The following is a 20,094-nucleotide window of genomic DNA, read 5'->3' as shown; positions in this document are numbered from 1 at the left end:
CAGCAAAGAAGCATCGGGGGTGCTTCTAGGATGCTGGTAACATTCTGTTTCTTGGGCCTCTCTGGTGGCACAGGAGGTTTAGCACAGCGCTGTGAAGCCTCTGCAGCCTCTGCAGCGTCAGTTCAACTCCTGGCCAGCCAGGGAGATACCCACATGGCGCGGCAGACCTCTCCTGTCTTGCCCGCTGCTCCCCTCAGCAGTGTACTTCGGTCTATCTACCTGTTCTGTTCCCTGCTCTGTCTCTGGTGGATCCTCTCACCTGCCACACCTCTGGCCTGTACCCAGTTCTTGTAAGCATAAATAAATAAATCTTTAAAAAAATCAACTATTTAAAAAAAAACAACATTCTGTTTCTTCAGGCATGTGCTGGTTACACAAGTGTTTTCAGTTTTGAACTTTTGTCAAACTACATTTTTGTGGTGTGTACATTCTCTGTACATTCATCGTCAGTGCAAAGTTTACTTACGCAAAAGTAAATACCTTAATGGAGGAATTGTTTTATCTTCCCACTTTTGTCTCCCGCATCTCAGCCCAGATAGCAACCCTGGAAACTGGAAGAAGGAGACTGGGTCTGGATTCACAATCAAAGATGAGAAAGAAACACAGCCAAAGACCTGGGTCTTTTTGGGGTGCCAGGCCCTGTGTTGGGCTCCTGTGGGAGTGGTTATGAGAAAGGAGGCTGGGTAAGGCAAGGTGACTTGCTCCAGGTCACAGAGCTAGGAAGAGGCAGAGCAGGATTTGAATTATGGTCTTTGGTTCCAGACTGCAGACTCTTACCCTCTCTGCTCCTCTCTGATCTAGCAAGAACAGGAGACCCAAGTGAGGATGGTTGTGGCTCCTCGTCCTTAACCACATGCCTCCTATTTTGACTTTCAAAGGGGGTGGGGTTGGCCACCTATCCGTGTACCAGGTTTTCTGCCTCTGCCTCCTCCTGGCTGGGACAAAGCAATTTTGAGACATTTGATGAGACACTAAGGATTTCTGGTCATGCTTGATGTCCTGCTGTGCTTTTAGATAAAGCTAAAAGCCTCTGAGACTCAAACCTAGATGTGGGTTCCTGAAATTAAGAAAAGGTAATTGAGGACAACGTGGACCACCAAGAGAAAGCATCCAATGACACACCAAGAAGTGGGAGGTCAAAGGGAACCCCTGGAGGCTCCCCCGGAGGAAGGTGATATTAGCGACTACTGTCTCTGCTTTCTCCTTCTAAAGGCATGAGGCATAGGGGCCTCCCTGGTGGTGCAAGGGGTTAAGATGCAACCTATGAAGCTAACGGCAGCCCCTGCAGCAAGAGTTCGATCCCCAGCCAGGGAGCAACCCACATGGCACAGCAGACCTCTCCTGACTCACCTGCTGCTCCCCTCAGCAGTGTATTTCAGTCAATCTGCCTGTTCTGTTCCCCACTCTGTCTCTGGTGAATCCTCTCACTACCCACCCCCTGGCATCTCTGGCTTGTACCCCAGTTCTTGTATGCATAAATAAATAAACCTTTAAAAAATAAAATAAAAAATAAAGGCATGAGGCATAAACATTTCCTTTGGTGCCCCAAACTGGCTCACTCTCCCCTCAGGGCCTTTGCACAAGCCCTCTCCTCAACACTTCTCTTCCCTTGGTCTTTGCTTGGGAGCTCAGGTTGTGCTGGAGTTTGGACTACATGTCTGATTCTCCTGGATCTGTATCCTGCTGGGATTTCAAATCTCAGCTTAGAGGTCACTTGCTCCAGGAAGTCTGGACATCTTTTATTCCCTTTGAGAGCTTTTACCGCTTGGGATTATAACTGTTTACACTAGATTGGAAACTCCCTGGGAACAGGCACACCAGCCACACTGCTCTCCACTGCATCTCCAGGACCAAGCACATAGTAGATGCTCAATAAATATTCGTTAAAAGAATGAGGAAAATGCTCTGGGAACCATCTGGTGATGGTCCACCTCGTAGGGCTGGTCCCCTTCCCATATCATGCAAATCATCAGTCACTTGAGCCCAAGTTCCTTTACCTGATTTCTGTTTTTTAACAACTTTCCTCTTGGGTAGGAAAAGACCAGGCATTTCTTATTTATGGTGAAGTTTTGAGTGAACCTGATAGTATCATTCTTAAGCCAAAATGCAAAATGCTACAAAAATGCCAGGAGGGGGTACAAGAAGATTCAGAGGCTGTCAGAACAAGTGGTTCCAGAAAAGGGGAGGGGGGAGCATGGTCTTTGGACTTGAAGACACTCTAAGACCCTTTCTGTCTGCAGCTATCTGAATTAGCTACCTGAATTGCTACCCTGAGAAAATGCCTTTCTCCAAAACAGTTTCTCTGCCTTGGCACTATTGATATTTGGGGGCCAGATAGTTCTTTGTTGTGGGGAACTGCCATGTGCATTGCAGGGTGTTTTGCAGTGTCATGGATTGAATAAGTGCCCACCCAAATTCATGCCCATGTGGAACCCCAGGACATGGTCTTATGTGGAAAGATTCTTTACAGACATTAAGGATCTTTTTTTTTTAAATAATAAATTTTATTTTTATATTCCCCCATACAATTGCAAATGCCCCATTCTGACCCCAATCCTTCCCCTCCCGCAGACATTAAGGATCTTAAGATGAAATCATCCTGGACTCAAGATTGGCCCCAAATATCATGACTGGGATCTTTATATAAGAAGAGGAGAGGATGCAAAGACACAAAGAAGAGGCCAGATGAAGATGGAAGCAGAGATTGGAACCATAGAGTCACAGGCCAAAGAATGCCAAGGATTGCTGGGAATGCCCATTTGCCAGAAGCTAGGAAAAAGCAAGGAAAGAGTCTTCCCCAGAACCTTCAGAGAGAGTGTGCCAACTCCTTGATTTTGGACTTCTACCCTCCAGAATTGTGAGACAATACATTTCTGTTGTTTTAAGTCACCCCATTTGTGGCAATTTGTTTTGGCAGCCCTGAGGAGCTTAAACAAGCACCGCCTCTGCTTCTCATTTGAAGGGTAGAATAGTGCCCCCCTCCATTCCAACAAACAGAATGTTTCCAGACATGGCCCTATATCCCCTTGATGGGGAGAGCAAAATAGCTCCCTTCCCCCACCTCCCCCTCAAATAACTGCAGATATAATGAGAGGACAGAGCAGAACAGGAAGACCCTAGGTTTGGATTTCCGCCCCATCCCAGAACAGCAGCGTGATCTTGGGAAAGTTGCTTAACTTCTCCGAACCTCAGACTCCTCCTGAGTAAAATGGGAGTTAAGCAGTAACCTGCATCTCCCAGCCCCACCATGCTGATGCAATGCAGAACGTGCTTGGTTCAGTGTCCCGCACACAGAGCGCCCTCAATAAATAGTAACTGCAACAATCATTGCTACAAGTGCTTTTATTAAGCAATAATATTACCCAATTGGCAATAATTGTATTAAGAAATAACAACAGTAATTATCATGGTTATTATGGGAAGACTGTAAGCTGAGTCAGCCTTTCACATACACTCGCCTATGGGAGCGGTGGGCGGGGACTGCGGAAGCCCCGCCCCTCCCCTCGTGCGTCTTGGTTGTCGTCGGGTCGCCCCGGCAACGCTCGGAGGGTCGCAGGCGGAGTGACGCGCGGCAGCCTGCACCCGTCGCTCTCGGCCTCGCTTGGCTTTTAGCAAGGGCCACTTCGGCGGTGATGAGTGACGTAGACTCTGAGGCCAATGCCGCAGACTGGGACAACGAGCTGCCTGTTATCCAGCTGGTTGGGCTGGTGGAAGAGCTCAGGTACCAGCCCGCCGGCTTCTGGGGACCGCCCCTTCCCACCGTGCGGGCCGGGACCTGGGTGCTGCAGCCCGGAGACTTCCGAATCCGCATTGAACATGGAGGAAACTCACACCAGCATCACCCCCCCAACCACCACCACCACCAAAGTGGGGGAGCAACTCGCCTCTGCTCTTTATCTCTTTATCTCCACCGCCACTGAGCTAACAAACCGTTAATGGAGCCGGAATTGGGTGGAGACGCGAAGGGTGGGGGTGGCCAGAGGGGAGGGGCGTTGGTGAAACCCCAGCTTCTGCGTGCTGGGGCCGATCTGGTGCCAAAGCAAGTGCCCACCTGCTCCTGGGCTCTGCGGGGCAGGTTGGACCAGGTGACGTCTAAGCCCCTTTCCTATGCAAAGATTCTTTAACAAAATGACGTGGCAGCAAGATAGGAAGCGATTGAGATATTTTTAGTGTGAGGCAATTTATGACTGATGCAGAGTAGAAGCATGGAAAGGAACAGCAAAGAATGGCCCTATCCTTTGTATTTTTTTTTTTTTAGCAGTTTTATAGCTACCATAGCAAATAAATTGGATGTCAAGATTTCATGATGCACTTGAGGTTATTTGTACAACGTACTGGTCTCACACTGAATATCCTGGCGCTGGTAGCTTGGCATATACAAGATAAATTAGGTTTTGTCATCTCAAGTGGTTTACTTTCTGTATGTCTATAAATAGTTTAGGTCAGAGTTGGGATATTATTACTAATAAATATCGTGCTTATTATGTGCCAACTCTTTTACATATATGATCTTCTATAAGGCACAGTAATCCTAGTTGGTGAATGAGAAAACAGAAGATGCAGAAGTTAAGTCACTTTCCTAAGATCACATAGCTAGTCAGGATGATACTTACTCTGGGAAAATGACATATGTTGAAAAAGAAAAACTCATTGATTTGTCGGGCATTCCATTGAGACTTTTCCAATTATCTTAAAATTCACCCAAGCAGGAATATATAGGAAAATATATAGGAAATATATAGGAAAATATCAAGGCTATTCTTTCTCTTATATATACATATACATGTGTGTATCACACACATATGTAGCATGTATATTATATTTCTGTGAAGTTAAGGAGTTAGGTGATAATCTTGGCACATACAGAATAAATTAGGTTTATCTCAAGTTGTTTAAAAAAACATCTATTCAAAGCTTTCCCACCATTTATAATAAACTTCCAGTGGCTATTTTATTGGGTGCTGGAAATAAAAAAAACTGAAAAACACAAACCAAAGGAAACATCTGAAATTTGTGCATATGTGTAACTCCAAGAATATAGTCATTCACGAGGAATTTCACAAATGGGTTAGAAATACTTGAAGAAGAAGAAATATGTAGCTTCAGCTCAGCAACAGTCTTCGATATAACTCCAGTACTCAGAATTTTATGACTCACTAGGTATTTTTTTTTAAATATCGAATACTTAAATAGCACTTTACTTTTTTAAGTATCGACTGCTTAAAAAGCACTAAAAGCTTTGCATTCTTTTTTTTAAAAAAATTATTTATGCATACAAGAACTGGGGTGTAGACCGGAAGTGCAGTGGGTGAGCGGATTCACCAGAGAGAGTGGGGAGCAGAATAGGCAGATCTACTGAAATACGCTGCTGACAGGAGCAGCAGGGGAGGCAGGAGAGGTCTGCTGCGCCATGTGTGTTAGCTCCCCCTAACCAGCGGGGATCCAACTCTTGCTGCAGTGGCTGGCGATAGCTTGATAGTGGCTGGCGATAGCTTGATAGCGCTGTGTCTTTAACCCCTGAGCCACCAGGGGGGCCCCAAGTTTTGCATTCTTTGTTACAACCCTAAAAATAGGTATTATTATTCCCATTTTACGGATATGGAAACTGAGGCACCAAAGTATCTTGCAGAAGGTGACACATGGCTAGTATATGTTAAATACTAGTTATTTGTGGTTTCAATTACTACTAGAACTTATTCAGGTACCTCTGTCTTGCAGCTATGGAAATTCTGCTCTCAAAACTGAGACAGAAATGTTTGAGAAATATTACAATAAATTGGAGCCCAGAGAGCCTCAATATTCTCGATTACCAGAAATTAAAATAACAGGACCAGAATTTGCACAGGTAGGCAATGAAGATCTAAGAATTCTTTCATTCTGTGTCCTTTTAGATGTAAGTGCTATTTGATTATCTGCCTTTAATGTTCTCTCCTTGGCCAACTGGCATATGACTTTCTTCCTATTTTACTTTTGATTCTTCTTTCCCCTACAAGGTTTCTCTTTCAAGTGAGTGTAAAAGGAATCAGCTTTAACTTAGAATGAATTGACTTACTCAGAATATCTTAGTGTGTTTGAAATGATTCTCTAAAATTGGGCCGCTCAACTGTTTACAAAGCCCAGTCAACCACATGGAGTGAAATGGACCCCATCTGGCACTGGAGCGTTCCTCCCTCACTTAGAAGGGCCAGACAGGAGACCTGGTATTACCAACACAGTAAATTTTTTTTTTTAAAGATTTATTTATTTATTTATTTATACAAGCACTGGGTACAGTCAGAAGCATAGTAGGGTGAGAGAACTCACCAGAGCCAGAGCAGGGAGCAGAACAGGCAGACGGACGAAGTACACTGCTGAGGGAAGCAGCGGGCAGCAGGAGAGGTCTGCGCGCCTTGTGGGACCCTTGCTGCGGCCGGGGATCGAACCGGCACTGCAGAGGCCGCGGGCAGCTTTACAACCCAGCACTCAACCGCTGCGCCACCGGGGAGGTCCCCAGCACAGTAAATTTTTTTAAGGGAAGCTGGAAATCTGGATTATTTGGGTGGGATGTCCTGATTTTTAATAGGGGTAATTAAATTAAAAAAAATAAAACGGTTCTATCTTCTGATGGACCATATTCCTGGGGCCACCTGCCTATGTGTGACCTGTAGCTTAAACACATAGGAAGTACAAAATTTTTATCTTTTTTTTTTTTTTTTTTTTTTTTTTTTTTTTTGCTGAACACCGTGCTCCCATATTTAACCTCTTTTCTGTATTCAGTTTGGGAAGCTCTGAACTCCAGGCTTTCCCTGACACTGAGTTGAATACTAGTCTTTAATAGGTTCACAGTCTTTTCCCCTCAAAACACTTTTCTTTTTTTATTTTCAGTTCATTGTCAAGCATAAGACTTTGAAGCATTTAGTACAGGGCCTTACGCTGCTTCATTGTGAGTTCCTATTTAACAATGGTTTTGTTTCTCTTGCACGACAGTTTCGAGGCAGATACAGATCCAGATCCCACACAGACCGTTTGATAGGTCTCAGTGTTGATCAAAAACTCGAGCTTGTGCAAAAGGAGCTGGAAGACACAAAAGATGAAATAAGGCACATGAGGGCAAATGCTGAACGGGACCTGCAGCACCACGAGGTACACCTTTCTCTCTGGAGGCCACCCCTCTGGGCTCCCCAGTTGTCCTTTATCAAGAAGTACCTATAGCATGTTCATCTTTGTTTGGTTCTTAAACACAAGTAGGATTGGACAAGTTGAGGGCCTACCTTGAAGGAACTTACCACCTGCTTGGGGAGACAACACATTCTAAACTTTTTTAAATGGAAAATTTCAAAACTACACTAACATAGGGAGGCTCGCCCAGTGAACCCCTATGCACTCAACACCCACATGCAGCAGTCATTACCATATGGCCACTCTTATTTCCTGCATATCCTACCACCTACTCATCATAGACCTCAGAGCTATTATGAAGTGAATCCTGGACACATTGTGTATCTGCAAGTATTTTGGTATGTGTGTCTAAGATATGGATTTTTTTAAAAAAATAGAACCTAACATTTATAATAATTTCTAAATAATACAAGAGGTTTGAGGTTTAAGTCAGTGAATTGGGCAAAAAATCCCTCATTATCCTTTATATGCGGCACATAGCCATGCTCCATGTTGGAAATCAGCAATCTCTTTTTCTCCAGAGAAGAAATATCATCATTAGTTCAGCTGTTCCTGGGATGAAGTTGTTGGCTTGCATTTGAGAGCCCTATTGTATGAAAAATTGATGCTTCTGCTCTATTTCTCAATTTTTCTGTTTCTCCATGTGGACACACACTGCATCACACTCATTGCCTCAAAAGGGACACATTAGTGGACTAACGTCTCCACTAACAGAACCATGTGTGCTGCATAAATAGATCCCTCCTTCTCGCTGTACCTCCCTCCTGCTCTACCGTCTCTTTCTCTCTCCTTCCAAACATGCGTTGTTGAATTCTAGCAAGCTCATGGAGCTCAGGATAATGTAGCATTATCCTGATATGCCAGGTTGTGTGAATTCAATGTCATGGTGTGGTCTAGAATGGCCAAAGAAGACTTCGTTGAAGAATTGGGGCTGGACATAGAACTTGGCACGACCTTGAAGAATGATAGCACTTCCTTAAGGTATAGGAAAAGGGGCCTCCCTGCTGGCCTAGGGGTTAAGTCTTAGCACTACCACAATGAAAGCCTACCGTGATAGCCTGAGTTTGAGCACTGGCCAGGGAGCTACCCACATGGTGCAGCAGACCTCTCCTGGCTCGCCCGCTGCTCCCCTCAGCAGTGTATTTCAGTCAATTTGCCTGTTCTGCTCCCCACTCTGGCTCTGGTGAATCCTCTCACCACCACCCCCGCACCTCTGGCCTGTACCCCAGTTCTTCTATGCAAAAATAAAAATCTTAAAAAAAAAAGGAATATGAAAAGAAGCGTCCCCTAGGTCAGGTGAATGACATGAACGTAGGAATAAACATGAAAAGTTCATGACATTGTGGGGACCAGTGTGATTAGAGAAAAGGGTGATTGGGGAATTGTACTAGGAAACAGATTGAATAGGCCTGTGAGACTTTGAAAAGCAGGCAGAGGAGTCTATCTTGGATAGCTTAGAAAACCCCCAGTGCAGGTCAGTGTTCAGGAGAGATGTGTGGACAGAGCTCTGAGGTGGACTGATGTTTTGACATATGAAGATGATTGGAGGAAAAAGGCCTGCCAGTGAAGGAAGACAGTTTTGCTTGTTGGTGACCATTAACAGAACCACATGTGCTGTATAAATCTCTCTCTCCTTCCCAATCTGCTCCCTCCGCACCCCCATCTCCTCCTCTCTCCTGCCAAACATGCATTGTTGAATTCTAGCATAAAGCTCAGTGAAAAAAACATGAACTAGGATGATTTGCTCTGCAGCTACAGATACCTTCTCATTTCATTCTTTAAAATAATGTGTGTGTTTCCTTATTTAAAGGCAATCTGTGTTGCCACAAAATTTAAACAAATAGGTAAGCAAAAAGAAGAACTTTTGGAAAGACCCACCATCTTACCACCTAAAGGAAATTGTAGCTGACCTTGCATTTGTCTCCTTTTAGAGTTTATTTTCTATGCATGTATGAATTTCTTTATAAAAATATACATTGGGCCTCCCTGGTGGCACAAGAGGTTAAGATGCAGCACTGTGAAGCTATCGGCAGCCACTGCAGCACAAGTTCGATCCCTGGCCAGGGAGGTGACCCACATGGTGCGGCAGACCGCTGCTGACTTGCCCGCTGCTCCCCTCAGCAGTGTATTTCAGTTGTGCTGAAGTGGCTGGCAGTAGCTTGTTAGCAATGACACTTAACCCTGGTGCCATCAGGGAGGCCCAAGACCATCATTTTAATACTAAGAAGAAACCTAATGTATTGGGACACCAAGAGGCCTGAGAATTTAGGTTTCTTTAGAGGATATTTTTGGAGATACTCTTCTCTCATTGGGCTGACTCCCCCAGGCTATCATCCAGGAGGCTGATATCCGATGGAATGAAATTCAGAGAGCAATGTATGAATTTGAAAAAGATATTCTAAGAAACATACCCAGGAAGAAAGGGAGTATTTTGGCCACTCAGAAAATGTTGAAGTACATCGAAGACGTGAACCACCGGAGGGTGAGTTAGCAGATTAGTGCTTAGAAGGGGAGAGTGGATTCATATAACATGAAAATGACCCACATGAGGTAGCCCTGCTTTGTTGGGTTTGCTGTAAATATCACCTTCAGAGGCACATTTTGCATCCCCAGAAGCGTGTGTGTGTTTCACAATTCAGGTCTGTGAAAGTTAAAATCAACCAAGTGGAATGGATAGTCATAGTCTCTCAGATCAGCTTCTTTTATTGCGATTTGTTTCAAGATCTGACGAATTTCTGAGAAGGGTGGGATCCTACTAGTCACGTGACTACATGGAATGGGACAGGTAAATCTCAAGCTCTCTGAGTTCCATTGTAAAAATGAGGAACAAAATGCTTCTTCAATTCCAAAGATTTTATAGCCATCGAGCTTTGGATGCTGAAGATAGGTAGGGAAACTAAGCTTAAGTAGTAAAAATTATGTCAACTGCCAAGAGAATTAAAAAAACAAAGAATCATCACATCATTTTGTCAGGAAAGGGCCCTAGACCCAAATTATATACCTAAATTCTCTTGAATTTAAAACAATGGAAAATTTGCATGGAGCTGACCCGGTTTCCTCTGCTTCTTGGAGAGTGAAACGTCATGGCAACACCAGCTTGGGGATGCAGAATGACTGGAAAATAAGTGACTGATTCTTGGGGTTCAGGGTTTGGTTTTTTACTCCAGACCTACTAATTTTTTCAAGCCAACAGGGAAGAAGAAGAGAAAGGGGTTAAATTATGCTTTTATTTTTTAGGATAACATAAAGGATAAATTACGTTTGAAGAATGTTTCTCTCAAAGTCCAGAGGAAAAAAGTGCTTTTACAATTGAGGCAGGTATGCGGCTTGCTTGCTTTCGCTCTTTTAGTCTTCTTTCCTCCTGCCCTTCCTTCCTTAGCACCACCCCCTTACTCCTCCTGTTCTTCTTCCTCCCTCCATCTCCTAATCCCTCAAATCTGTATGTTATCTCACATAGCAAGAGGATTTTGCCAATGTGACTAAGTCAAGGCTCTTGAAATGAGGCTATCATCTTGGTTTACTGCAGTGGGTCCAGTGTAATCAAAAGGAACCTGTAAGGGGAAGGCAGGAGGATGAGCGTCAGAGTCACCTGTTTGTAAACTCTCGTTGAGTCTGCCTGAGGTCAGGGAGTATCATATGCACTCAAATCCCTATCTCTAGCACCAGCCCTGGCACCAGGCTAATACCCAATTCATGTTTGTTGAATGACTGAATAATGTTAAATTTCCAAATCTCACCCAGAGTTGCAAGATGTGAGCCAATATGCAAGAGATGAGCCAATTTTTGCAAGATGTGAGCCAGCTCTTCAGAAACCACACCTCACATCATTTTTTTCCCTCCTGAGCTGTAGAAGGAAGAGGTGGGCGAGGCCCTCCATGATGTTGATTTTCAGCAACTGAAGATCGAGAATGCTCAGTTTTTAGAGGCGATTGAAGCAAAGAATCAAGAACTGATCCAGCTAAAATTGGCATCTGGAAACACCCTGCAGGTCCTCAATGCATACAAAGTAAGACCTGCCCCATGTCCAGGTCCCTAAGGCTTCCCCATCCACCTTTCTGGCCATGTTGAGTCCCTGTGTACCCTGCAGTTTCATGCAAAAGGTTAGGTGTCCTTCACTCTCCCACTGCTCACTACTTTCTCTCAGCAAAGCTATGTCTCCTGAACTTCTCTAAATGGCTCCACATGCCTGGAAGCACATTAGAATCATAAGAGGTAATTTTTCCTTTTCCTTTTTGAAAGCTATACGATGCTCTAGACCCCCTAAATGAACAAGGGGGTGAAGGCCATGCATTTTTTTTTTTTGGTTTAAATTCCCTGCATCATATGTATGCACTGACTTTTGATAACTAACTACATTTCGTGCTCTGTTTAGAGAAACTCTGGAACTGAAAGTTTCTCTTTAGTAAGTGGTATGGTGGGCTTTGGAGCCTGGTGTGCATGATCACTCTGTAGGTGAGGACAGGGCTCCCCAGAGCATCTTCTCCCATACCACACAGACTGAAAATCTGGGCTGCCATGAGACGGGCAGGCCCAGCTTCCTGGACAGCACTGCTTTTCTCCTGCTTAATAAAGAGCCATCTCTCCTTCCTATAGTTCTGAGCAGTCACCTTTGCTCAAGCCTTAACCTGTTGTTTTATTTCAGAGCAAACTGCACCATGCAATGGAAATGACTGTCAGTCTGGAGAAGGAGATCTTGCTGAGAAATGACTTACTTGAAAAAATTGAAAAAGAAACTATTCAAGTAGAGGAGGTACGGGAGGGTAAAATGTGCAGAATCAGACAGAAGTTGTAAAAGCCTGGCATTCACTGCCTCGCGTGTTGTATTTTTCTTGTTAATTTTTCTAAAGATTTATTTATTTATACAAGAACTGGGGTACAGGCCAGATTCATGGGAGGATGAGAGGATTCACCAGGGACAGAGTGGGGAACAGAACAGGCAGACTGACGAAATACACTGCTGAGGGGAGCAGCGGGTGCGACAGTAGAGGTCTCCTGCGCCTCTTGTTAATTTTTTAGCAGCTCTATTGGGATAAAATTCATACACCATATAACTCACTCATTTAAAGTGTACATCTTGATTTATAGCAGAATCACAGAATTGTGTCACCATCAGTATAATAATTTGGGGACATTTTCATCACCCAGGAAATAGCCTCGACCCCAATCCTTCTCCATGCCTCACCTAATTCCCACCCCCCAGCCCTAGGCAACTCCTAATTTACTTGACATCCCTGAATTGCCAGTTCTGGACATTTTATGTAAAAGGGACCATAAAAACATGGTCTTTTGTGACTGGCTTCTTTAGTTTTAGTAATATTTTCAAGACTCGTGTTGTAGCACGCATCCTTGCTTTGTTTATCTTTATGGTTGAATGATATTTCCTTGTTGGATATACCTGACCTTTTATTTATCTACTCATTGGTTGACGGACATTTGGATGGACATTACTTCTACTTGTTGGCTGTTATGGATAGTGCTGCTATGGACATGGTGTGCACGTTTTTGTGTGAATGTATGTTTTCTTTTCTCTCGGACATACAGCTAAAAGTGGAATTGTGGGTTGCATATGGTACCTCTATGTTAACATTTAGAGAAACTGCCAAACTGTCTGGCAAAGCAGCTATACCATTTTATTTTATTTTTGTGCAGAAGAACTGGGGTACAGGCCAGAGGTGTGGGAGGGTGATTCACCAGAGACAGAGTGGGGAACAGAACAGGCGGATTGACTGAAATACACTGCTGAGGAGAGCAGCAGGAATGACAGGAGAGGTCTGCCGCGCCATGTGGGTAGCTCCCTGGCCGGGGATTGGGGATCGAATTCAGACCTTAGAGGTGATAATGCTGAGACTTAATCCCTAGGCCACCAGGGAGGCCTGACCGCACAATTTTACATCCATACCAAAAAAGCATGAGGGTTCTAATTTCCACACATCTTTTCTAACACTTGTTATTTCAGGGAATTTTCGTGTGTTTGTTTCTCTTTTGTGCCCATCCTAGTGGGTGTAAAGTAGTATCTCATTGTGGTTTCGATTTGAATTTCCCTGATAACTAATGACATTGAGTATATGTTGAATATTCAACTCCTATGCCCAGTTTTTATTTGAGTTACTTATCTTTTCATCACTGAGTAGTAAGAATCTTTATGTATTCTAGATTCAAATCTTTTATCAGATGCATGCTTTGCATACATATCCTCTGTGGGATTTTTTTTCACTTTCTTCATTGTATTGTTTGTAGAACAAACATTTTTAATTTAGATGAAGTCTAAATTAATCTAATCTGTTTATTTTTATTTTTATATTTTTATTTTTTAAATTTTATAAATTTTTTACATCAGTTTTCATTTTTACACAATGTATGCATTTTCATTTTGGTTATAGACCCCCATACAATTCCCACCCGCCCCTTGTTTTGATCTTACTCCCTCCTCTCCTCCCCCCTGTAGTGTGTCTCTGGTTTATAGTTGCTTGTTGATTTTGATTTTTACTTCATTATAATTAGTCCTTTTTCTGGTCCCTTATTTAGGTTTTCTAAATTCCTGCTATGAGTAAGACCATCTGGTATTTTCCTTTTTCTTTCTGGCTTATTTCTCTGAGTATGATCCCTTCCAGCTCCATGTTGCTGCAAATTGCATGAGTTTATCTTTTTTGATTGCTGAGTAATATTCCATTGCATATATGTACCACATCTTCTTGATCCAGTCATCTATTTTTGGGCATTTGGGTTGTTTCCATAGCTTAGCTATTATAAATAGCGCTGCTATAAACAGAGGGGTGCAGGTGTCCTTTGGGTAAATACCTAGGAGTGGATTGAGTACTACCTCACATCATGCACAAAAACCAACTCAAAATGGATTAAAGAACTAGACATAAGACCTGAAACCATAAAATATATAGAAGGAAATACAGGCGAAACACTACATGACATACCAGTAACATCTTTAAAGACACATCACCCAAAGCAGTGATAGTGAAGGCAAAGATAAACAGCTGGGACTACATCCATTAAAGAGCTTCTGTACAGCAAAAGAGACAGTAATCAAAACAAAGAGACACCCCACCGACTGTGAGAAAATTTTTGCACACAACACTAATGATAAAGGACTGATCACAAAAATCTATGAAGAGCTGATGAGACTCAACAAAAACAAAGTAAATAATCCAGTCAAAAAATGGGCAGAAGAGCTAAAAAGAAACTTCTCCAAAGAGGAAATGCAAATGGCCAACAGGCGTATGAAAAAATGTTCAACATCATTTGTAATCAGGGAAATGCAAATCAAAACCCACTAATCTGTCTTTTATTCTCTCTTCTACTTCTTTTCTAGAGGTCTGCTGCACCATGTGGGTTGCTCCCTGGCCGGCCGGGAATTGAACTAGTGCTACAGTGGCTGGCAATAGCTTGATGGCACTGTCTTTAATCCCTGTGCCATTAGGGAGGCTTTTTGTGTGTTTGTTCTTTTTTTTAAGATTTATATATTTATTTATACAAGCACTGGGTACAGTCAGAAGTGCGGGAGGGTTAAAGAATTCACCAGAGTCAGAGCGGAGAGCAGAGCAGGCAGACTGATGAAGTACACTGCTGAGGGGAGCAGCGGGCGGCAGGAGAGGTCTGCACGCCATGTGGGACCCTCACCCAGTGGCCGGGGATCGAACCGGCGCTGCAGAGGCTGCGGGCAGCTTCACAACCCAGTGCTCAATCACTGTGCCACCAGGGAGGCCCTGTTTTGTTTTGTTTTGATTTTTGAGCACTTTGCTTTCCGACATTAGAAGATGCTCCAGGCTCATCTTGTATATTTGCTGCCCATGCCCTAGAATCAGCCATTTCTCCAAAGAGTACTTGTTCCTCTTGAGAGTAACATTAGAAACCAAGATCTGAGTGTACTCATTGCTTTATTTCATTTTTGAAAAATAGTTTTGCTGTATATAAGATTCTTGGTTAGCGGTTTTTTCAGCACTTAGACTATTCATCCACTTCCTCCTGGCCTCCATTATTTCTGATGAGCGGTCAACTTATGTGATAAATTGTTTTCTGTTGTGCTTTCAATATTCTATTTTTGTCTTGTGATTCAGCATTTTGTGTATGATGTGTCTGGGTGAGGATTTCTTTGCCATGTGTCTTACTTGAAGTTTTGAGCTTCTTGGAGATGTAGCTTAATGTTTTACATCAAATTTGGGAAGTTTTTTGCAAGCTGACCATACATCAGAGGCATACAGCAAGAGAAGGGGAGGGAGGGTCAAAACAGGGGAGGGAAGAGCACAAGGGACTATGGTGATGGTTCACCCGTGATATGGTGGTGGGAGAACTATGAGGATTATACCTGAGGGGCAAAATCAAATAATGTACAAAAATGAGCAACGATGTAAGAAAAAAAATTGGGGAAGTTTTCAGCCATTATTTCCTTAAATTTTTTTTGCTGTCTTCTCTTTCTCCTCTCCTTATTCCCATTATATATGTATATATATATATATATACACATATATATGTATATACATAATACATATGTTGGTGTATTTAGTGGTGTCTCAAATTCCTCTGGGAATCATTTTTGTTTTTTTTCTCTGTTCCTCATCCTACACAATCTTTATCAAACTATTTTCAAGTTCACCGATTCTTCTGCTGGCTTGACTCTACATTTATCCCCTCTAGTGAATTTTTCATTTCAATTGTTATGTTGAAAAATTCTGGATTTTCCACCATTTGGTTATTTTTTAAAAAAGAATTTCTCTTTATGGATGTTCTCTGGTGAGACATTATTATAATATATGCCTTTAATTCTTTGAACATAGTTTCTTTTGGTTCTTTGAACATATTTATAATAGCTTCTTTGAGGATTTTGCTGAGTCCACCATCTGGATGCCCTCAAAGGCAGTTATGTTGCCCATTTTTTTTCCCCTGTGGATGTCATACTTTCCTGTTTCATGCTTTGTTTTTGCTTATAATTTTTGTTGAAAACTGGACATTTTAGATAATATATTATGGTAAATGTAGATAACAATCTCCCCATCTCTTTCTTGGACTTGTTATTTTTTGCTTGTTTACTGATTCATCTGGACCAACTCAGTAAAATCTCTCTCTCCTGCTGTTAGTAGCCTCTGATGTTGCTTCTCAGAATACAACCTTGAACATGGATATAATCTTCCTAGTAATTAGGGATGAGTTCTTTTTGACTCTTAATCTTCCAGCAAAGGTTTTGGGCTGGTCTGCCTTTTTGGTATCATATCCAGCTCTTAGCCTCCATTAATTGCTCATTGATTACTCTGTTGCTTTCAGCAACAACTTAATTGCTCCACCTTCTGATCTAATTAAAGTCAGGCTCTTTTAAATTATAAAACCCAGAAACCAAGTCATCAGTGAAGCTAGTTTTACAAAATGAAAAGTTTTCTATGTGACAAAAACCATCATAAGTGAAGCCAAAAGATAAACTGAAAAGTAGTGTATCGAGTATCACAAAGAGCTAATGTTCTTAAAACATAAGTAACTTTTATAAATTAAGAAAAATCTGAAAATAGAAAAAAAAGGGCAAAATATTCAAATATTCAAACACTTTGCAGAAAAAGCCTCAAAAATATGTGAAAATATTCTACTTCATTCATAATGTAAGGAACACAAAATAAAACTATTACGAGATATTCCCATCATCTTGACAAAGATCAAAAAGCTGGTAAGGCTGTTGAGAGAATGGGTAAAAACATGCAGTTGCAGATATTGCTGCCATAATGTAACTGGCTTGCATGGTACAGATGACGATTTGGCACTTTTTACCCAGCATGCACATAACTTAGGGCAGGGTTTCTCAGAGAGGCTTTATTGACATTTTGGGTCAGATTATTCTTCATTGTGGGTGCTGTCCTGTGCAATGTCTGGTGATGAATAGCACTCCTGGTCTCCACCTAAGAGAAGCTAGTAGCAGTCCCCATTTGTGACAAAAATGTCTCCAGTCACAGGCCTCTCTGATGGTGCAAGGGGTTAAGCACAGCACTGTGAAGCTATCCGCAGCTACTGCAGCAGGAGTTCGATCCCCCACCAGCCAGGGAGCTACCCACATGGCGCAGCAGACCTCTCTGTCTTGCCTGCTGCTCCCCTCAGCAGTGTATTTCAGTCTGTTTGCCTGTTCTGTTCCCCACTCTGTCTCTGGTGAATCCTCTCACCCCCTACACCTGTGGCCTGTACTACAGTTCTTGTATGCATAAATAAATCTTTTTTTAAAAAAAAAAAAGGTCTCCAGTCAATATCTCCTGGGTGCGGAATGACCCCAGGTTGAGAACCAAAGCTTGAGAACCAGCAAGTTCACTTTTAATAGTTTATCCTACTGATACATTTACATATTTACAACATCATTTAGACCCAGAAGATTAGTAATCACAGCACTGTTTGCTGTAATAGCCAGAGATTGGAAAAACTAAGTGAATGTTCTGGGGCCTTGTGAAATTATGCAAAATTATACCATTAAAAAGGATGAGTAAAATTTTTATGTGCTGTTAAGGAAGAACCTTCAAGATTTATTGAGATTAAAAAAAAGCTGGCTGATTAAAACTGAATATGCTACTGTTTGGGTCAAAAAAGGGAATTATCAGGGCTGGCGATGCAGGGGGGTTAAGTTTCAGCACTATGAAGATATCAGCAACCACTGCAACATGAGTTCAATCCCCGGCCAGGGAGCTACCCACATGGAGCAGCAGACCTCCCCTGTCTCGCCTGCTGCTCCCCTCAGCAGTGTATTTCAGTCAGTCCACCTGTTCTGTTCCCCACTGTCTCTGGTGGATCCTCTCACCCGCCACATCTCTGGCCTGTGCCTCAGCTCTTTTATGCATAAATCTTAAAAAAAAAAAAAAGGTGATTAAAAAAAATTCCTAGAAGTAGGAAGTAGAAAGGTGGTTTTCAGGGCTGGAGGGGAGGGTTATGTGGAGTTAGTGTTTCAGTGGTACAGATGTTCAGCTGGGGAGCTGGGTGGTGGTGACAGTTGCACAACAATGTACTTAATGCCACAGAACTGAAAACATGAAAATGGTTAAAATGGGGCCTCCCCAGTGGCACAGCGGTTGAGCGCTGGGTTGCAAAGCTGCGCGCAGCCTCTGCAGCGCTGGTTCGATCCCCGGCTGCCAGTGAGGGTCCCACATGGCGTGCAGACCTCTCCTGCCGCCCACTGCTCCCCTCAGCAGTGTACACCGTCAGTCTGCCTGTTCTGCTCCCTGCTCTGGCTCTGGTGAATTCTCTCACCCTCCTGCACTTCTAACTGTACCCAGTGCTTGTATAAATAAATAAATAAATAAATAAATAAATAAATAAATAAATAAATAAATCTTAAAAAAAGAAAATGGTTAAAATGGCAAATTTTGTTATGTATATTTTATAAAAAAAAAAAAATAACCAGACAGGAATGTGAATTGAGACTGACCCAATCAAAGTGTACTGAAATACTAATTTTTCTAAAAAAAGCTAACCTAAGAAATCAAGATAAATAAAACATTTCTTAATGCTGGAAGAGATGACTGTTTTAGATTGAGCTTAGTGTTTCTGAACTGGGTAGAAACCTCATGATCTATAAAGAATCAGAATTTTGTGACTTACCCCCACTCCTTTGAAAATGTCAACACTGTTTTTTAGAAGTACGCATTAAAACTGGGAAGAGATGCTGGGGCCAATTAGGCCCAGCAAGCGGGAACTGCCAGGGGTCCCGGGATTTAACTGTTCCTGCCCCACCAGGACCGGGCCAAAGCCGAGGCTTCAAACAAGAAACTCCGGAAGCAACTGGCAGAGTTCCGAGCCCCGCCAGTGATGATGTATGTCCACGAGAAGATCTTGAACGGAGAGCTGGAGAAGACCATTAAGATGTGGGAGAGGAAAGTGGAGATTGCAGAGGTCAGTCCAGAGAACCCTGGGTGGGTAGTCTTTCATGCCCTTTGCATTCTTGGTTAGGATTTGGTTTTGAGCTAAGAACACTGCTCTTTGGACTCTAGAGTATCAGCAAGATGTCTCAGCAGTTGCTTCAACTTATACCAAAATGAAGGATGGCTTTTTCTCCTTAAAGCTTCCTTTTCATCCTTAAGACAAACTTTTCCTCGTTTATCAGGAAAAGACTCTAGTCATAGCATATTTGTAGTTGCATGTTTTTTTGATGAATTCTGGAAATTACTGAACACCTCCCCCCACCATTGATGAGTTAGTGATTGCTACTTTATACATGGAGAAGCCAGTGTTCTAAAAAATGAGGTAATAATGGATTTTTAATGTCACTCAGAACCTGATTCCATGCATTTACACAGTTGCATTTACACATAGGTCTTTTCATGTTTTGACTCTGCCCACAGCCTTTTCATAAGATACAGTGTGCACAGTAGCCCCCTGACCCCCGGTGAGCTGCGAAGAGGCCTGGGGAATGTGCAAACGCTGTGCTGGCATCAGAAAAAAAGGAAACCCAGAGATGCCACAGGCCACAGAGTTGCATGCTGAGGGCACTTTAGACAGCCCTGGAGTAGCTTAAACATCCAGTCAGGTCACTTGGCTGATTTGGTGTTTCCACATCGAGACCCCAGCCGCACTTCCCACGGGACTTGCGACAGGGCCTTAATTAGGATCCAGACTTGGGTCCGTCAGCTCTGGAGCCGAAAAGCAGCAGAGGAACATCAGGAACTTGCAACTTCTCACTTCACTGAACAGAAACAAACACTTTAGGACCCGCACCGTCATAGGACTGGATGCGGGTTGCATTCTGAATAGTCACAATCAGTTTTTCCCAAATGACGTTCTCTTCTCCCCCTCTCCCATTTCCTTTTGACAGATGTCTTTAAAAGGCTACCGCAAGGCTTGGAATAAAATGAAAACAGCCAACGAACAGTTGCAGGAAGTTACCCCCCTAGGAAACAGCCAGAGGAGGGGCACACTTGGAGACCAAAAAGTGATCCATTAAAGTAATCCGTTCCTTCCTTCTCATGGGAT

The 20,094-nt window shown here is 42.8% G+C and overlaps 1 protein-coding gene across 1 annotated transcript; it reads left to right on the top strand.

Moving 5' to 3' along the window:
* Nucleotides 1-3,548: 3,548 nt before the first annotated feature.
* Nucleotides 3,549-20,065, top strand: CFAP263 (cilia and flagella associated protein 263; the record flags this gene model as incomplete). The annotated part of the gene is made up of 9 exons (XM_084256593.1): nt 3,549-3,721; nt 5,719-5,845; nt 6,967-7,122; nt 9,485-9,640; nt 10,396-10,476; nt 11,009-11,164; nt 11,801-11,908; nt 18,862-19,017; nt 19,937-20,065. The coding sequence occupies exons 1-9, from the start codon at nt 3,633-3,635 to the stop codon at nt 20,063-20,065; spliced, it is 1,158 nt and encodes a 385-aa protein (XP_084112719.1). The 5' UTR covers nt 3,549-3,632.
* Between the last annotated feature and the right edge of the window lie 29 nt (nt 20,066-20,094).

This window comes from Talpa europaea (assembly GCF_964194135.1).
Source record: "Talpa europaea genome assembly, chromosome: 16".
Taxonomy (NCBI): domain Eukaryota; kingdom Metazoa; phylum Chordata; class Mammalia; order Eulipotyphla; family Talpidae; genus Talpa; species Talpa europaea.
The sequence above is the reverse complement of the archived record's forward strand: the minus strand, read 5'-3'. Positions and strand labels throughout refer to the sequence as shown.